Source organism: Muntiacus reevesi, chromosome 2 (assembly GCF_963930625.1).
Source record: "Muntiacus reevesi chromosome 2, mMunRee1.1, whole genome shotgun sequence".
Classification (NCBI taxonomy): Eukaryota; Metazoa; Chordata; class Mammalia; order Artiodactyla; family Cervidae; genus Muntiacus; species Muntiacus reevesi.
The window spans coordinates 206,236,116-206,254,710 of record NC_089250.1 but is presented as its reverse complement, the minus strand read 5'-3'; the positions used below and the strand labels follow the sequence as shown (position 1 = coordinate 206,254,710).

The 18,595-nt window shown below is 41.4% G+C and overlaps 1 protein-coding gene across 3 annotated transcripts in view; it reads right to left on the bottom strand.

Moving 5' to 3' along the window:
* Window positions 1-12,612, bottom strand: part of CRCP (CGRP receptor component) — a 38,138-nt gene extending 25,526 nt beyond the window's left edge. The window contains exons 1-3 of one of the 3 annotated variants that reach the window (XM_065924764.1): window positions 12,490-12,583; window positions 3,598-3,634; window positions 1,828-1,904 (exon numbers count right to left, since the gene is read on the bottom strand). Coding sequence is in view for 1 of the 3 variants with exons in the window: in XM_065924763.1 (XP_065780835.1) it covers window positions 3,598-3,634; window positions 12,490-12,497 (45 nt within the window). In the remaining 2 variants the exon portion in view is untranslated. Of the gene's footprint in view, window positions 1-1,827; window positions 1,905-3,597; window positions 3,635-12,489 lie in introns of all 3 variants that reach the window. The other 2 variants (XM_065924763.1, XM_065924765.1) reach the window with 2 other exon arrangements.
* Window positions 12,613-18,595: the final 5,983 nt, after the last annotated feature.

The window sequence follows — 18,595 nt, the reverse complement described above, 5'->3', positions numbered from 1 at the left end:
CATGGTATTATTTATAGAAACTCCTAAAGACTCCACCAAAAAACTGTTAGAACTAAGAAGTGAATTCAGTAAAGTTGCAAGATACAAGGCCAACATACAGAAATCTGCTGTGTTTCTATATGCTAATTAAAAAAAAAAAACAATTCTAATCATTATAATTGCAACAAAAAAGACAAAACACCAAAAAAAAAAAAAAAAAGACAAAACACCTTGGAAAAAATTTAACCAATGAGGCAAAAGACCTGTCCAGTGGAAACTATAAGACACTGATGAAAGAAAAAGTCAAGACACAAATAAATGCTCATGGATTAGAAGAATACCGTTAAAGTGTTTGTACTAACCAAAGCAAACCAGATTCAGTGTCAGTTCAGTTCAGTTCAGTCATTCAGTCGTATCCGACTCTGCGACCCCATGAATCGCAGCACGCCAGGCCTCCCAGTCCATCACCAACTCCCGGAGTTTACTCAAACCCATGTCCATCAAGTCAGTGATGCCATCCAACCATCTCATCCTCTGTCATCCCCTTCTTCTCTTGCCCCCAATCCCTCCCAGCATCAGGGTCCTTTCCAATGAGTCAACTCTTCGCATGAGGGGGCCAAAGTACTGGAGTTTCAGCTTCAGCAGATTTAATGTAATTCCTATCAAAATTCCAATTGCACATTTCACAGAAATAGAACCACCCTAAAATTTGTATGGACCACAAAAGACCCAGAATAGTCAAAGCCATCTTGAAAAAGAACAACAACGCTAGAGGCGTCACACTCCCCAATTTCAAACTATATTACATAGCTATAGTAATCAAATCAGTACAGTACTGGCCTAAAAGAGATACAGAGATCAATGGAACAGAATAGAGTTCAGCTATAAATCCACACATTTACAATTAATTAATTTATGAAAAAAGAGCCAAGAATATACAACAGGGAAAGGATAGTCTCAGTAAATGGTGTTGGAAAAACTGGACAGCCATACGGAAAAGAATGGAACTAGATCACTACATATACCATGCACAAAAATTAACTCAAAATGGATTAGACTTGATTGAAGATCTGAAACCACAAAACTCCCAGAAGAAAACACAGGCAGCACGCACCTTGACACTGGTCTTGGCAATGAATCTTGGGATTCAACACCAAAAGCTAAGGCAACAAAGGCAACAACAAACAAGTGGGACTACATCAAATCAAAAAGCTGCTGTGCAGCAAAGGAAATCATCAGCAAAACGCAGGCCACTGAACGGGAGGAAATTTCTGCAGGTTATGTGGCTGAGAGAGGGTTAATATTCAAAATATGTAAATTCATACAACTCAAGAGCAAAACAATAAATAATCCAGTTTAAAAATGGGGATTTTCCCGAAGAATACATACAGATGGCCAACAGGTACACAAAAAGATGTTCAACATCACTAATCATCAGGGAAATGCAAATCAAAACCACAATGAGATTATTACCTCACACCTGTTACAACGGCTATTATCAAAAAGTCAAGAAATAAGTATTGGTGAGGATATGAAGAAAAGGAAGTCATTGCATATGATGGCTGGGAATGTTAATTGGTGCAGCCACTATGGAAAACAGTGAAGGACTATCAAAAAATTAAAAACACAACTACCGTGTGATTCAGCAATTCTACTTCTGGATAACTATCCAAAGAAAACAAAAATACTAATTTGAAAGGATATACGAAACATTACTTATAAAATCCAAGGTAAGGAAATAACCTAAAGTGCCTGTTTACAGATGAATGGATAAGGAAATGGAAAATGTGGCATATATATGTGTGTGTGTGGGTGTATATATATATAGATACATGCACACATACATACCAACAGAGGAATATTATTCAGTCATAAAAAATGGAATCTTGCCAACTGCAACATGAATGGAATTTGAGGGCATTATACTAAGTGAAATAAAGCAGAGAAAGATAAATACTCTATGATCTCACTTACATGTGGAATCTTAAAAACAACAACACAAAACCAAAAATCAAGCTCAAAAACACAAAGAACAGATGGATGCCAGAGACGGCGGGGAGGGGGACTATTATAGATGAAAGTGGTCAGAAGTTACAAACTTCCAATTATAAAATAAACAAACCATGGGGATATAATGTACAGCATGGCAACTCTAGTTACTACTCTATTGCATATTTGAAAGTTGCTAAGAGAGCAAATCTTAAAAAGTTCTCATCACAAGAAAAATGAATTATATATAACTATGGTGTTAATTAATTACTTATTGTGAAAATCAATTTGCAACATACACAAATATCAAATCATTATGTTGTATGCCTGAAACTAATATAATGAATTTGACTGTAACTGAGTTAAAAAATTTTTCCTAAAACTTTTTTTTTTTTTAAAGGATCTTGCTTCTTCTCCAGCATGAAAATCTATTTTATTTCTGGAAAAGAAAAATTATGAGGCAAGTGATAAAAGTGGTTTACCAAAAAAAAAGGGGGGGGGTGGGTAGAAATGCTATAGAACTTTAAAAGTAAACTTCCCACAAGGAAGAAACACATGTGTATTAGTGCTAAGAAGGGTCAGGAGAGGAAATCTCTCTATTTTGGAGATTATACCAGAAAATTGTGAGAAGCATAGTATCACAGACGTAGTAATGACTAGATACAATGCAACCCGTCCCCTGCCTGTCGGTCCTTTCAGAAATAGTGGCTTGAGATCCCATTAATGCAATGTTCCCAAATGGATAAAACACTAAACACTTTGTCCAGAGGTCTAACTGGACAAGGACATTTCTAAAAGCCAATGGCTTGACCATTTTCTTCCTGTTATGAGTAGAACCCATTTAAGATGAACCTTTAGGAAAGAAAGAATATGGCCCACTGTGTTAATTCTACTACCTTCTACATATATCACACAATGAAGACTTAAATCTCCTCTAAGTCTTCCTGAGTTTAGACCCTGACATAAAAAAAACTGACGAATACATGAATTGTTCTTTCTGCACCCAGAGTTAACCTATCAGATGGTTTTGCTATTACCCAGGTATAACAGAAAGTAGGCAGAAAGAATGTTCTCTCTCCTCTGATCAACCTTTCTCCTTCCTTCCTTTCTTTCCCCAGCAACCCAACCCTCAAGTCCCCAAATTCCAAATCTGTTAGTTCCTACTAATTACTCATAATGGTGAGTCAACTAAACTCTCACTTCCAAAATGAAGGTGTTAATACATACCTATAAGACCATTATGAGGATCAAATAAATTACAAAAGCACTTTACAGCTAAAGAGTGTTAATTTGGAAAGGCATACATTTTTTAATGGAAAATTTTTACAAACAGACACAGTTCCAAAATAGATGTTTCCATCCTATGAAGGCATCCCAAATGAAGATCTAAAATCTCTGGCATTTGGAGATGGTTGCCTACATGAACTTAAAGCCTTCTCAGCTTTCCTGAATTACTGTGTGATTTACCAAGCTGAGTATTCCAAAGTCCACTAGATGGTGCCACCTCTCTTATTTTAAATGGCAAATCCAAATGAATTCAGTCATTTCTAACCAAAACTAATTGAACAGCCTTCAGAAGCTGAGGGCAAACAATTAGAGAGGAAAACACAACAGTCTAAAGCAATTTACCTCATAGTTACTGAGCAGCGCAGCATTGGCATCCTTCCTGCAAAACAAAGTAAACTGTCATCAGTCAGGGTTCATGTCCCTCTGTGGGAATTTTTTTTCCCCTTTTTTTGTGGGAATTAAATATATAAAATAATCCCTCTGTTAAGATTCAGTAGTCCAGTTCAGAAACCTGGGGACTACAACCCCAAATTGAGAAATCTCCGAAATCTCACTGGTTTAGCTGGCGATGCACAAATTCAGAGCAAATTCTCCTCTTTAAAACTGAGGTATATCACAAATCCATCATCAGGTAGGTTACTAAAATACTCTACTTATCCATGGTCCAAGTAGGCAGAAGTTAAGAGAAGTCACACATCTAGAGGAAGTTAGTAGTAGGAAGAAACCGTGGGCCAAACCATAGGAGTAGGGGGATGGCAATAAACAGAGGGTGCTAGAATTAGCTGGAGAAACAGAGGGCCTCCGCATCCCACAGCCATGTCCTCTCTCTAGTACCATCTGCCTTCCACCAGGTATCGACATTTTGGGCAGTCAAATTTTCCTGCTGGATCACCAGAAACGAGACCCTTAACACTAATATCACTCCTGGAAATCCCAGCAAAGTCAGGAATCCTGCCAGATAGGCACAAAACTCCGAAGGTGTTTATCTTCACTGTCAACTTAACAGGCAGAGTTCACGTGTAGGACAGTGGTCAAAACCCTGACCCCTGTGCAACTGTGAATCAAGGCAAAATGTCACTTCCATGTATGAATGAGCACAGCAGTGTGACTTGATTAAATGACCACTGATCCATTCTACAGTATCACATCAAAAAGTACATACTGTTCTTAACAGCATTGTTAAGAATGCAGTTTTATTAGTAACAATTAAGAATTCAGTTCTGACCTACTATATAGTACAGGGAGGAACTATAGTTAGTATCTTGTAATAATCTATAATGGAAAAGAATCTGAAAAAGAATATATTATGTATAGCTGAATCACTTTGCTGTATACCAGAAACACTGTAAATCAACTCTACTTCAATTTTCAAAAACCAGTTTTGAAATCAGACACATCTGGGTTCATATTCCAGCCCTGCCACTTACATGAGTTTTAATGAGTTAATTACCACCCCCCTAAGCATCCCCATACAAAACAAAAAGTGGGGATAAACTAGTACCCAGAAGTATAGCCTAGATTCTAAATCCAGCTCCATCCTCCATTAGATATATGAATCTGGGCAAGTTATTTAATCTTTCTATGCTTACATTTCCTCATCTATAAAATGGCAATTATAGTGCCAACCTCATAAGATTGTTATAGGATTGAGCTGAAACATAAAGTATCTGGAACACAGTAAGTACTTAATAAATACTATCTATTACCACTTCTACCTGTGCTACCACCACCACATCTTCCTACTTCAAAAAGCTGTTCTGAGGATCAAAGTGAAGTCGCTCAATTGTGTCCGATTCTTTGCGACCCCATGGACTGTAGCCCACCAGGATCCTCGGTCCATGGGATTTTCCAAGCATGAATACTGGACTGGGTTGCCATTTCCTTCAGAAAACAACAAATTTTAAAAGTGTAACAGTTTGTGGTTTACTAGGATCACCCTAAAGGGAAGCTGTAAGACATCATTTCACTTTAATTCTCATTAAGAAGCCTGTGATGTAGGAGCTATTATGATTCCTTCCTCATGGGTGATGAAACAGGTACAAAGATTAAAAACCATGCTCAAGGGCACACAGTTTAAAAAAAAAAAAACTAACTGAAGTGGACAATAACTATGGGATTGTAAAAAATAAAACTGGATGGAAATCAGTAATACAGAATCAATTCACCAAGGAGTTTGTATTTGACATAATGTGCAACAAAATACTACTGTCTGTTCTTAAACTAGGAGATGGGCTGTAAGGTGAAAACAAGGACACAAAATTTCAAAAGCCAAACAGATGGGCCAAATAGATGGGTGGTTTCTCCAGTCAATAAATAAAGCAAAACAAGCAAGAGGTTGACACAGCATTCAGCCAAGACCTCAGGTCATCACACAGCGCTGTCAGCACAGTAATCAAATCAGCACAAGGCTTACCAAAGGTTACCAGTCATTCAGTGTATTTAAAAGGAACCTGACACAGGAAGGATAGTACATAATTAGGGGCCATGACATGGTTTATTTAAAACTGGAAATGACAAATCAAGCCACATGTCATCCTTGACTACTTAATCAGGAAATCAGCCCAAGAGCCTTCCTATGATCTTTGCTGGAAATTGAATTACGACTCCCTATGTGCCATTCTGGGGTACCAAAACAGCCCTTCCTGGAACAGGGTGGAGAAGAATTACAAATGCTCTTCTTCCTCAAGACCAGTGGACCCATCCCAGTAGCACCGTGACAAGTTCACGTCCAAGCCCCGGCCCCCCTCGGTCACGCAGACTATCCCAGGCCCTGGGGAATCTGTCCTGGCTCTTCACATACTGCCCCACTGCCCAAGTCCATGCTGTTAACTGAGAGAATTCCGAGAAAATCTCCTGTCTTCTCTAGAGTCAATATACAAAGGACAGGTGGTCCCTTCCAGATGTACTGTCATGAACCTGTGTTTTGGGGCCAGGAGAACAATGGATCTTTAAACAAATACTGCATCTTGCACTCTGGTGGGCACAGCTGATTCATCCACTGATATCTTATTAGGAAGACAGTAATAATTTTTTTTTACCCAGCTAAATACTAATGGAGTAAATGCAAAAAACTTCATTCCTTTATTCAATAAAATATCGGGCTTCCCTGGTGGTCCATGGTTAACTCTGCAATTCCACTGTAGGAGGCACAAGTTCGATCCCTGCTCAGGGAAGTTTCACATGCCAATCGGTGTGGAAAAACAAAAAAACCCAATGAATATAGTGTCTGTTTTTAAGTCCTAAATGAATTCCGTGTATTGGGGAACTTTTTTTTAAATGCAGTTTTTATCCTGAAGAAGTTACTGTAACCACCACTAACTGGCAGGCTGCTGAGAACAGGATATGGTGAGATTTGAGAGACATCTTAACCAAGTTATCTAATTTAACAGCACCAATGATGATGAGGTGATGCACTGAGAAGGAAACAGGCCTCAGAGCAATCCAGTCAAAAAGTGGTTAATTTAAGCCTAGTGAAGAGGATAGAATCAGACAAATGCAACCTGAGGAACCTTCTTCAAATCCACTGGCACAGATTCTTCAAATATCACTATCATTTGTCCTGATACCAATGTCACAAAAAGAGGCTAGGAAACTGTCTTAGAGTGAAAGAGGTTAAAGAACCCTGGCAACAAGGGCAATGTGTGATTCTTGACTGGATCCTAATCGATGTTTTCCTAAATCTAGCTAAAACATCAAGACAACTGGTGAAATTTTAATATAGACTGCATTTTAATAATAGTGGTTATATCAGCATTGAATTCTCCAGGTGTGACGATGGTGTTGCAGATACATAGGAAAATGCCTTTTAAGACTGATAACATGACACAGCTATAATTCTCAAACATTCAGTCGAGAGTGAGAGTGAGTGAGTGTGTGTGTGTGTGGAGACAAAATGCAAGGATGCATACATGGTGACCCTAGGTAAAGGACATACACGTACTTGTGATGCTCTTTTTTGCTACTGCTACATGGGTTTAAAATTTCTTGAGGTAAAAAGTTGATAAAAATGGAGATGTAAAACTAAAACATTCCAGAAGGTTTTTTAAAAAAGACATCAGTATAACTTGTAATTAAGGACCCTCTCTTCCAATTTTTTTTCCCTTCATACTCTGTTGTAGGACTTAGAATAGCACTGATATTACTTACATTTAAAGCAAATATTCCAAGTGAATTTTAAAGACTATGTGAATCTAGACTTACAGGACGGCAGTCACTTAAGCTCCTTAATGAATTAGCTGACTTGCTATTTGAAAAAAAAAATTTTTTTTTTTTTTGCTATTTGAAATTTAACCTGTAAAATCTGCTTAACTTGCTGAGTCAATTTAATGGACACAAACAACTACTCTGGAAAACCAAATACTGAATAAACAGAACAAAATGATCTATTGACAGATGTTCCTTAGAAGCACACACGCACAAAGAAATCCAAGCAAACAGCGCCCAGTAACTGTCACACACGCTCTTACAGACACAATGACGAACGGAATTGCTCAAATTCTCCTATGTTTAACCTATGTTATTGATTCAAATCCTGTTCTGAAAAACTAAACTCTGCTCCAAGAAAACTAAGCCACCTTCAAAGTCAATGAACAAGTTAAAGCGTAGCATTCACTTGGGAGCTAGCAAACAAATTATCCTCTTTCCAGTCCTGTTACTGATCTGCTGTAGGACCTCTTAGCTAATGTCTTTAAACATCAGTATTTCCAGTTGAAAGATGAAAGAAATTCTGATATTCTTTCAAAAAGATGATACAAAAGAAAGTCCATTTTCCCTAACTCTGTATCTTAACTTCAAGAATACAAGGATGAATACAAAGTTTTCCAGGCATATAAATAACCCAGAGGCATTAGACAAAGTCAGTCAAACAACAAATACCTTATGTATACAAATACTTAATCTTGCTATGAATATTTGGTATCCTTTTATCTGATGTGATAGTGAAAAAGTTTTCATTTTTAAACTCTTTCAATCAAATAAAGCATAAATATTCCTTAACCTTAAAAAACTTCCAGTGTATATTATACGTATCATTCACATACACTAGGTAGTTAGGGAAAAAAAGTAAAAACTCATGGGAGTCTTCCATCCATGCGTCCTCACTGCAGGTCCTAGGACTGCCTGGTAGAGGTACAATACATGTGCCCTCTCAGAAACTCAGGGGTCTCCTGAAGATCCCGAGGATCACACTGTCAGAGATCACACCTCATACCGGAGACCAGGCAAGATCTGAAGTTAGGCTTCCAGACCATCCCATTCCAGGGGCCCTACCACCCCCAAAGCACATGCCTACCTCAGAAAACCACATTTTCCCAAAACTGCTAGCCACAAAATTCTTGATTGATCAATGACTTCTTGGAAGAAGTGGGCAGGTTACTAGAGGAGAAAAAATTCTTGACTGAAATCATTTCACTTAGGAAAATCAGAAAATCGATATGCTAAGCAATCAAGAAACTAGCTAATTAATTTAGATTAATTTAACTTCTTAAACTAATAAAGTACTATTATATTACTTCACTCAACAAGTACAGTTAGCCCTCTGTATCTGTGGATGTGAAACCCACAGATACAAAACCAGTAAATACAGAAGGCCGACTGTATTTACTAAAGGCCTACTGTGTGCCAGGTGCAGTGCTAAGTGCTAGGTGAACACACACTGGTCCCTGCCTTCACGGTACCTACACGCTCACGAGGAAGACAAAGCACTAGACAAGTAAACATACATCTATTACTGTAACTTGTAATTATTTAAGGGGAAAATAAACCAAGGTTCTATGAGAGACAAAAAGCAGGACTTATTTCAGAATTACCCAAGAAGAAAAACACTGAAAAAGGATACTCAACCCGAGATGTCAAAGAGCTAAGAAAAGGGCAGAACAGGAGGAAAAGTATACCAGGAAGAAGGAACAGCAATGCAGAGGCCAGAGGCAGTAAAGGGCTTGGAGGGCTACCCGTTACTTGCCTACAGTGCAAAGTGCGTGTGTCCAGGGGAGGGTATGTGACAAGAGACCACGCTGGTGAGTGCGTGAGGTTAAACAGGGTCTTGCGGTCCTAGTAAGAAATGCAGATATCCTGTAAGCACAACAGAAAAGCAATGAAGGATTTTTACACAGAGAGTGATTTGATCTAATATTTTAATTCACTTTGGCTGCTGTGTGGAAACAGAATGGAGGGGACAGGGCAAGAGTGAAAACCAAAGGCTATTGTCTAATCCAAACCAGAGAAGACTGACAACAAAATTAGCAGTGGGGACAGTGAAAAGTTATTGCATTCAAAATTCATTCTGAAGTTGGAGAGGACAGGAGTGGCCGATGGGCTGGGTTTAGTGGTGAGGAAACAGGGCTCGATTTCTGGTCAAGGCAAGTGTATGGCTAAGAGAGAAGGGCTGGAAATACATTCTAGGGAATCATTTTCATACAGATGGGTAAAATGACCAGGGGAGAGAGTACGGAGAGAAAGGGTCCCAGGACTGAGCCCTAAAATGCTTCAACATTTAGAAGCCAAGCAAGGAAGGGGGTTCCAGGAAAGAAGACGGAGAAGTAGTCCTGGAGGCAGGAGGAAATCCAGGAGAGCATGTCACAAAGCCAAGAGTTTCTGTATCAGTTACTGCTAAGGGATGGAGAGAAAGCTGAGGTCAGAAAATCAACTTTTGGGTTTGACAAGATAGGTAAATCTACGTAAGACCCATTTCTGTAGAGCAGTGAGGATGGAAACTCAAAAAATGATAAAAGAAATAAAGAGTTAACGATACTTCTAAGAAGCTTTCTGGTGACAGGTAACAGAAAAGGAGCCACAGGCAGACAAGATGTGGGGACGGACAAGGGATTTTTTTCTACTCAGCAACTTTTACCTTTATTCATACGCATACCAAGTGTTAATTTGGAAAACTCAGCAGTAGCCACAGAACTGGAAAAGGTCAGTTTTCATTGCAATCCCAAAGAAAGGCAATGCCAAAGAACGTTCAAACTACTGCACAATTATACTCATTTTACATGCTAGCAAAGTAATGCTCAAAATTCTCCAAGCTAGGCTTCAACAGTACATGAACCCAGAACTCCCAGATGTTCAAGCTGGATTTAGAAAAGGCAGAAGGACCAGAGATCAAATTGCCAACATCCACTGGATCATAGAAAAGGCAAGAGAATTAAAAAAAACCATCTACTTCTGCTTCACTGACTATGCTAAAGCCTTTGTGTGGATCATAACAAACTGTGGAAAATTCTTAAAGAGATGGGAATACCAGACCACCTTACCTGCCTTCTGAGAAACCTGTATGCAGGTCAAGAAGCAACAGTTAGAACTGGACATGGAACAACAGACTGGTTCAAAATCAGGAAAGGAGTATGTCAAGGTTGCATATTGTCACCCTGCTTATTTAACTTATATGCAGAGTACATCCTGTGAAATGCCAGGCTGGATGAAGCACAAGCTGGAATCAAGATTGCTGGGAGAAGTATCAAAAAACTCAGATATGCAGACACCACCCTTATGGCAGAAAGCAAAGAAGAACTGAAGAGTCTCTTGATGAAGCTCAAAGAGGAGAGCGAAAAAGCTGACTTAAAACTCAACATTCAAAAAACTAAGATCATGGCATCTGGTCCCACCACTCCATGGCCATTTTTATGGCTCTTGACACAGGTGAGTCTTCAAAAGAACTGAATCAAGTTATATTATCATCAGTAGTGTATGAGAATGACTGCCCCTGCCCCCTGGTATGGCCATACTTTTAGTATTTTTTAAAATGTGTATGTGTGAAATGAAGTCTCAGTGTCACTCACTCATAAATTACTTCAGGTCACATCCCTTTTCACCTGTCCATGCCTGGCTTGGCTTCCCAAATGAGTCACAGCGAGAGGACCAGGACTGCCTCCATCCATGGGCAGAGTTTGGTAAGACAAGGGATCTTTTTAAAGACAGATAAATTAAAACAGATTTGTATGCTGACAGGAAACGCTTAGTGCATAGGGAAAAACTGATAATGGGTTGGACTAGAGTAATATACTTGCATGTTTTTTCAAGTTTCATATTAAACCCCATTAGTGGATTGCAAAATCAATTTAGTGGGTTAAGATTCTATTTTAATAAAAGAGAAGACAGTATCAGAGTGTATGGTATTGTTTTAGGAAGCTTTCATTTACATAGACCTACTGTGCTTTTTTTTTAAGCCTGAAAAACACTAGTACATGTAGACATTAAACATGAGGCACAAAAACAAAAAGGAAAATATAAGTATTAATCAGTGCCAAAGAACACACAATATGGAAAAAAAAAAAAAAAGAACACACAATATGGGGATGACTATAAGCTAACATAAAGGAAATCGACCCTGACTATTCACTGGAAGGACTGATGCTGAAGCTAATGCTCCAATACTTCGGCCACCTGCTGTGAAGAGCCGACTCCTTCGAAAAGATCTTGATACTGAAAAAGACTGAAGGCAGGAGAAGGGGACGACAGAGGAGGAAGTCGTAGGACAGCATCACCGACTCAATGGACATGAATTTGAGCAAACGCCGGGAGATGGTGAAGGGCAGGGAAACCCGGCGTGCTGCAGTCCATGGCGTTGACCGAGCGTCTAAACAACAAAATAAATTAATGTCAACCATGGAAAAATTCATTACACAATAGGCGTACACGCGGAACAATGAGCAGACACGGAAAAGGCTATGCGGAGTTAAAATTGTTAGAATGGCTTTTACCCTCGAGAGAGACACACACACACACACACACACACACACACACACACACACACACACACACACACACACACACACACACACACACACACGGCTAAACACACAAACTTCCCATCAAACTCGGAGACCACTTCTTCTGACTAAGGCTTCCCCAGGAGCCCACGGCCCCTAAACAAAGCTCCCCCCCAGGATTTACCCATCTTTCCTCCTGGTACCTCCAGGCCGGACCTGGGGCTTTATACCTCAGTCTCGGTTCCGACACTGATCCTGGCTCCCCACGGTGACCCTTGCAACAAGAGTGAGTGGATAAAGGAGGGAATAGGCACTTAAAGACAGCTGAGCCAACTGGCTCGCGGCCCCGCGACCTGGGCACGCGGTGGGAGTGGGCGCGAAGATCAGAGGGCCAGAGCGAGAGCCCCTTCCTCCCGGCACGCCGCGATGAGAAGTCGCCCCAGGCCCACGTCTCCCGGCTCCCAGGGCCGAGACGTCCACAGCTGTGATCGCCGGTCCAAAGCCGGCTACGCGCCCGCGAACCACTTACACTTCCATATCGCCTCCGCCTCTTCTCCTCGGGTCACCAGCACACGCCAAGCTCGCGACCGCCTCGCCGCGGCTCACGGCTCCACGCCGAACGCCCTGGAGCCGGCTCCGCGCGCCGCGATGCACGCCGGGATCGCCGCGATGCACGCCGGGAGCCTGGAGGACCCCCGCGGGGCCGCGAGCTGGGCGGGCCCCTTTTAGCCGTTTGAACCCCTACGCTCTTCGCGTGGCTCGGAATCAGAATGTTAAGCGTTTGCGAGAACATTAAGCTCACGTTTTGGTTGTCTAGGTTGTATAGAAGTAGTATTAACTTACTTTAGTAAGTTGCCAAAGACATAATCGGATTAACAGGTCTTCCCACGTTAAAGACCCCTCGGATGGTAGCGATGGCGAGGGGCGAGGCGGTCCGGGGCTGCTGGAAACGCACTATTTCAGGACCTGGCTGCTGGGTACGCGGTGTGTTCCGAACGAACCGTTTATGAAAATCCAGTGAGCTGCATGCATAGGTGCACTTTTCTGTATGTGTGTTATACTTGAATAAAACATTCTGAAAGTTGGGGGGGGGGGGGAACAAACCTCAGCCTCCTTCCATTTCCCATTCATCGGAATTACTTAGCAGGGAAGTGTAAAGAACCTTAATGAGAAGCACAGTCTCCGACCTTTCGGCCTTTCTAGGCATTTGCCGAAAGGGAATTATCCGATACTTGAAGAAGGATTAATGTGTAACGATAATGTTGCTGAGCTAGAGCATAAATACTCAGCAATGAGGAATTGATCAATCTTGTTTCACCCATACAGTATAATATATGTAACATGAGAAATCATGTAGCATAATTTATATGCTGGGGAAATGCTCAAGATAGGATTTTTAAAAGATGGAAAATGATGTGGTATGACTAGTAATTTAAGGAAAAATAAGCATGGGGAAAAAATATCTAAGAGTATTGGCGCTAGAACCACCTAATCTACTAAGTTTTGTGCTCTTAAAAAAAGACATCAACAGAGCCATCAGTGTCTATTATCTTCTGGATTTTTGCTATGTTTGAAATATTCCTTTAAGACTGGAAGGAAATATGCCAAAAATGAGAATGACAGGTGTCTTTTGTTTTTTTAAGATGCTATCTTTTAAAATTTTATTCATTCATTCATTCATTCGGCTTCTCTGGGTGTTTGTTGCAACATGCTGGATCTAGTTTCCAAACTAGGGATGAAACAAGAGCCCTCTGCACCGGGGAACATGGAGTTTTAGTCACTGGACCACCAGGGAAGTGGGCGGTTGGTGTCTTTAGACAATGAGTCAATTGCTAATCTTTTCCCACTTTTTTATAGTTATAGCAATTATCATTTACTAAACATTCTCTTTGCAAGGTTCTTGATAAGTGCTTTGCTATTCCATGATTTTAACAGTTAACAGTGCAGGCTTTCCAAGCAGCCTGTGATTCTATTTACCTCCATCACTTTCTTAGGGGTAACCTTGGGAGTAACCTTGGTAGTTTATGTAACTTCTCCTAACCTTAATTCCCTAGTGTATAAATCATGGATCTGTTAGATATCTAAAGTGCCTAGCACATACTGAGTGCTCAACAAATAATAATTACTGTGACAGTACAGTCATGACACTCTATTATGTAGTTTCCTTTGTTATCCAAATTTTACTGCTGAGGAAACTGAACCATGCTTGGAGAGATTATAATTTACCCAGAGTCATTCGTCTAGGCCTGTAGGGACTTAAACCCAGGCAAATCTGAACAAATACATGAAGGGTATTAAATTGCTAATAGTGATTAATGACTGGATAAATGCAACATGCAGCATTAATACAATGGAATACTATTTAACAATAAAAAGGAATGGAGTACTTATACATGCTACAACATGGATGACCCTCAAATACATGCTAAGTGAAAGAAGCCAGACACAAAAGACAACATATTATATGATTCCATTTATATGATATGTCCAAGAAAAGGCAAAAAAAAAAAAAAAACCTTTAGAGAGGAAGTGGATTGGTAATTGCTGCTTAGGGTTGGGAGGGGGTAGAGGTGGTGATGGGAAGCTGATGAGTACTGAGTTTCTTTGGAGAGAAATAAAAATGTCCTAAAATTAGATTGTGGTAATGGTTGCACATCCCTGTGAATTTACTAAAAAAACAATAAAGTTTTTTAAATAGGTGAATTGTAAGATATTTGGATTATATATCAATAAAGTTGTTAAAATGGTTTTTACTGGTATTTGCCTGTGACACCTGCGTTGGAAGGGAAGTGAGGGGAATTTTTGACACTTAACTTTACACATTTGCAATTTTTAAAATGTTTTTCAATATACATGTTATTTTATTTTACTTTTTTACATGTTATTATAAAAACTACAAAATAGAAAAAAAAATTTTTTTTGGCCAAGTCACATGGCTTGCAGAATCTTAGTTCCCTGACTGAAGATTGAACCCAGGGCCACAGCAATGAAAGTACTGAGTCCTAACCACCAGACCACCAGGGAACTCCCTACAAAAGTATTTTTAAAGCAATTAATTTACTTTAAAAATCAACAAGTAAATAAAATGTCAACCCAAACCCAGATAGCCTAATTCATATGGAGAGTCCCCCGTTGTGTTATTCACTCAACAAACATGTACTGATGGCCCACTGGGTAGTGATTATACAAATATGAATGATACACACCTCCTGCCCCTGGCTGGCTGCCAGCCTAGTTGGGAACGAGCTCTGGACATCAATAACTACAATACCCTGTGTTTAGACGCTATGGAACAGAGGAGGGGATGACTAATGAGGTGGAGAGGCGTCACAAAGCCAGAGGTGTTTGAACTGGGAGCTGGGAAGAACACACAAGTCCAAGGCTTCAAGGATGGGCTTCCACAGAAGAGGTGAGTGCCTCTGAGGGCCCCATGATAAGATGGCTAAACTTGTTTCTCCAACAGATGCTCCCCTGAGACTTTGGGGGCCATATGCAGCCACCCAATCTATCCCATGGGGACAGGCAAGTAGTCCAGAGAGAGGCCCAACCCCAAGGGAAGGCTGCCCAGAAGGAGACTGCATGAAAAGGTAACCCAGGCAACATAGCTGAAATTCCTGCCTGGTCTGTCCCCACTCAGAGCCTCCCTGCAACATTTCTAACTTGAGGCTGCCTGTGTTCTCCCCCCCACCCCCTGCCGCCCCCTGCCAAAGCACATTACTCTAGAAAATAGTTTTTGTTTTATTTTCTTAACAACTCACTTTTTAGGCAGAGGTATTAAGTACTGGATATACAAAGGGTTAGAACATGAGCTAAGCTTCATGTATGTCCTCCAAGGAGAAATATCCTGTTGAACATTAAAGCGCTCAGGTTTAGAGCTCAGAAGAAAATCAGAAATAGAGCTATTGAAGGTTTGAGTAGAAATTGAAGGCTTTGAAGTGAAGTCACCCAGGGAGAGTCTAGAATACTAAGATTTGCTAGATGCTTACAAGCTGCCAGAGAGCTGATCTTAGCCTTTCACAACTGTACACTCACAAATCCTCACTAAATCTCCTTCAGGATATGTACCAGGTGTTAGGTACATATCATTAGATACCTATCACTAGGTACATATGTAGGTGTTACCATACCAGGTATGGTGTTAGCATGGTCTTGTTAGGTAGTTAGAATAGGGAAAAGGAGTCCAAAATGGCAGTGGATAAAAGACCTGGAAGGGAAAGCCCACAAAAATAGAACAAAGGAAGGTCCGAGGACCTGAGTGAGAACCTCAGGTAAAACAAACAACACTCCTGCCTAAGCCCAGGGGGAACAAAAAAACATATAAAAAGAGGAGCCAAAGCCCTCTTCTCTCTCTCTCTCTCTCTCTCTCTCCCACACGATGGGGCGCTCTTGTCTTCCCGCCTTTGAATTGACGTGCCCTCATGCCTCGAAGATGGATTTTCCTGCTATCATCTAAATAAATAGAGCTGTAACACTGATTTATTTAAGAGCTATAACACAGTCTGTCCTCTGAGAGCTGTGACCCTCCAAGGGGCTTTAATGTCCGTCACTCCAAATCTTTGTTGTGACGAGACAAAGAACCGAGGAGCATACACTCACCTGACAGTCTCATTCACTTCTCTCAGGAATTTCTGAGAATTAAGCACTATGATCAGCCCGACTCACAGAGAGGACAGTGACGCTCACAGAGTGGTCAGGAAGTGTCCGAGCCAGGATTCTCACTCTTCTCTGGTCAACTCCAACCCCGCCTGTCTCCTGCCAACATTAGGGATTTCTCCCTGTTCTACACTAAATTCTTCCAGACCCTTTTGCTGTACCAATGTGGACATTTCAGGGGAGAGAGATCAGACAAAGTTTTCACTCTCCCAAGGAAGGTAAATTCCATATAGCACTTAGCTCTCAGCTGAAAATGGGTATGATTCATTGTCTGAACAGTCCTGGACCACCCAGCTGGCAAAAAAAATGAACACAGATTCGCTTGGGGTCAAGGCTCCCCAGATGGATGCTGCCTGCACAGAACACAGGCTTTGTGGTCATACTCCTGAAGGTCATTCTCAGCTCTGCTACTTCCTAGCTGGGTGTTTTGTGACTCCCAGTCTCAGTATTCTCATCAGCAGAATGGGAATAATTATAGCATTGACCATAGAGGGTGGTTGTGAGGATCTAAGTACATAATCACTATAAAATATGTTCAGCATAGATAGAGCCTGGGATACAATTAGAAGTCAAGAAGTATTAGACAATTAGAAGTCAAGAAGTATTAGCTATCATTGTCATTTTGTTTGTTGTTCTACTCATATACTGGCAATGCCTCAGGCTATCTCCAAATTTCTTCCTTCACCTTTTCTTCCCTCAGGCAGGAGCCAGAGCTTTGGATTTCTGAAGATGCTCCGGAGATGTCATGATCTAAGAATGTTTCCTTTCCCTCCCAGTCTCCCTCTTTTCCTGGGAGCATACAGGAGCCCAGAGCTAGGCATCTAGATCAGTGGGGAGTCTTTCCAACACTGGCTCCAATATTGATGGATGAAAGAGAGTAGCAAGACAGGGAGGGAAGGGTTTTCCAGGCATAGGGAAGAGCATTTAGGAAACCTTGCAACAGCTTTATGCATTCTAGGAACTCCAAGTAATTCCACACTTTAGTGAGGGCTGAAAATCTTCAACCCACGAGGTATTCCAATTATTGGTCCAAACCTTCTCAGTTGACTTTCAACTTGCCCCAAACTACTTCCCACTTCTCCTCCCCACCCCCACCCTCAAGCCCTGACCCTTTGTTATAGCCGCTCTAATGGTTTCCTGTTCTCCAAGCAGGTCTTTCACTTTCTGGCCTCTGGCCTCCCGAACTTTGCCCAGGCTGCCCATCCCCTAAAGGGAATGTTCTAACCCCTCCCCTTTTCGCTGAGCTAACGACTCAATGAACAGAAATTTGAGCAAACTCCGGGAGATAGTGGAGGCAGAGGAGTGCTGCAGTCCGAGGTGTTGCAGTCCATGGGGTCCCAAAGACTTGGACTTCGCGACTGAACAACAAACTCTCATCTTTCAAGACCCAACTCAGAGGACATCTCCTCCAGAATGTAGAACTTCCAGAGCAGAAGTTCGAGGCCCCCTAATCCCTAGAACCCAGGTTATCATTTCTGTTGAATAATTAATCATGTCAAGGAAATCTTCCTTGAATACTCCAAGATAAACGCCCCACTGCGCTGCCCCGCTGCACACCTTGTCCATGCTTTGTTATGAACTTCTTGAGGCAAGCATCATTTCTTATGCTCATTTCTTTTTCTTCAGTGTCTAACAAACTGTACCTACCACATAGGAGGTGCTGAGTACGAGTCTGTTGAATGAATGAAAAATTGGGCGTGGCTTTTCACCTTCCACGTCCAGTGAGCCCGCCAGGCGCGGCCCAGAGTCTTTACCTCTAGCCCTATCCAGATCTCCCCCCAGGGCCCGGAACAGTCTGCAGCCTAGAGCACCGTCGCCCAGGCCCCACCCTCCCAGTCCCTTACGCTCTCGCTGGGGCCGCTCAGCCCAAATCCGCTCCGGAGACGGTTCCGCCCACAACCAGGATTGGAGGGAGGAGGCAACGCCCACCTGGCGGGGCCGCCTGGGATTGGTGAGTCCGCCGATGGGGGCGGGGACAGCGC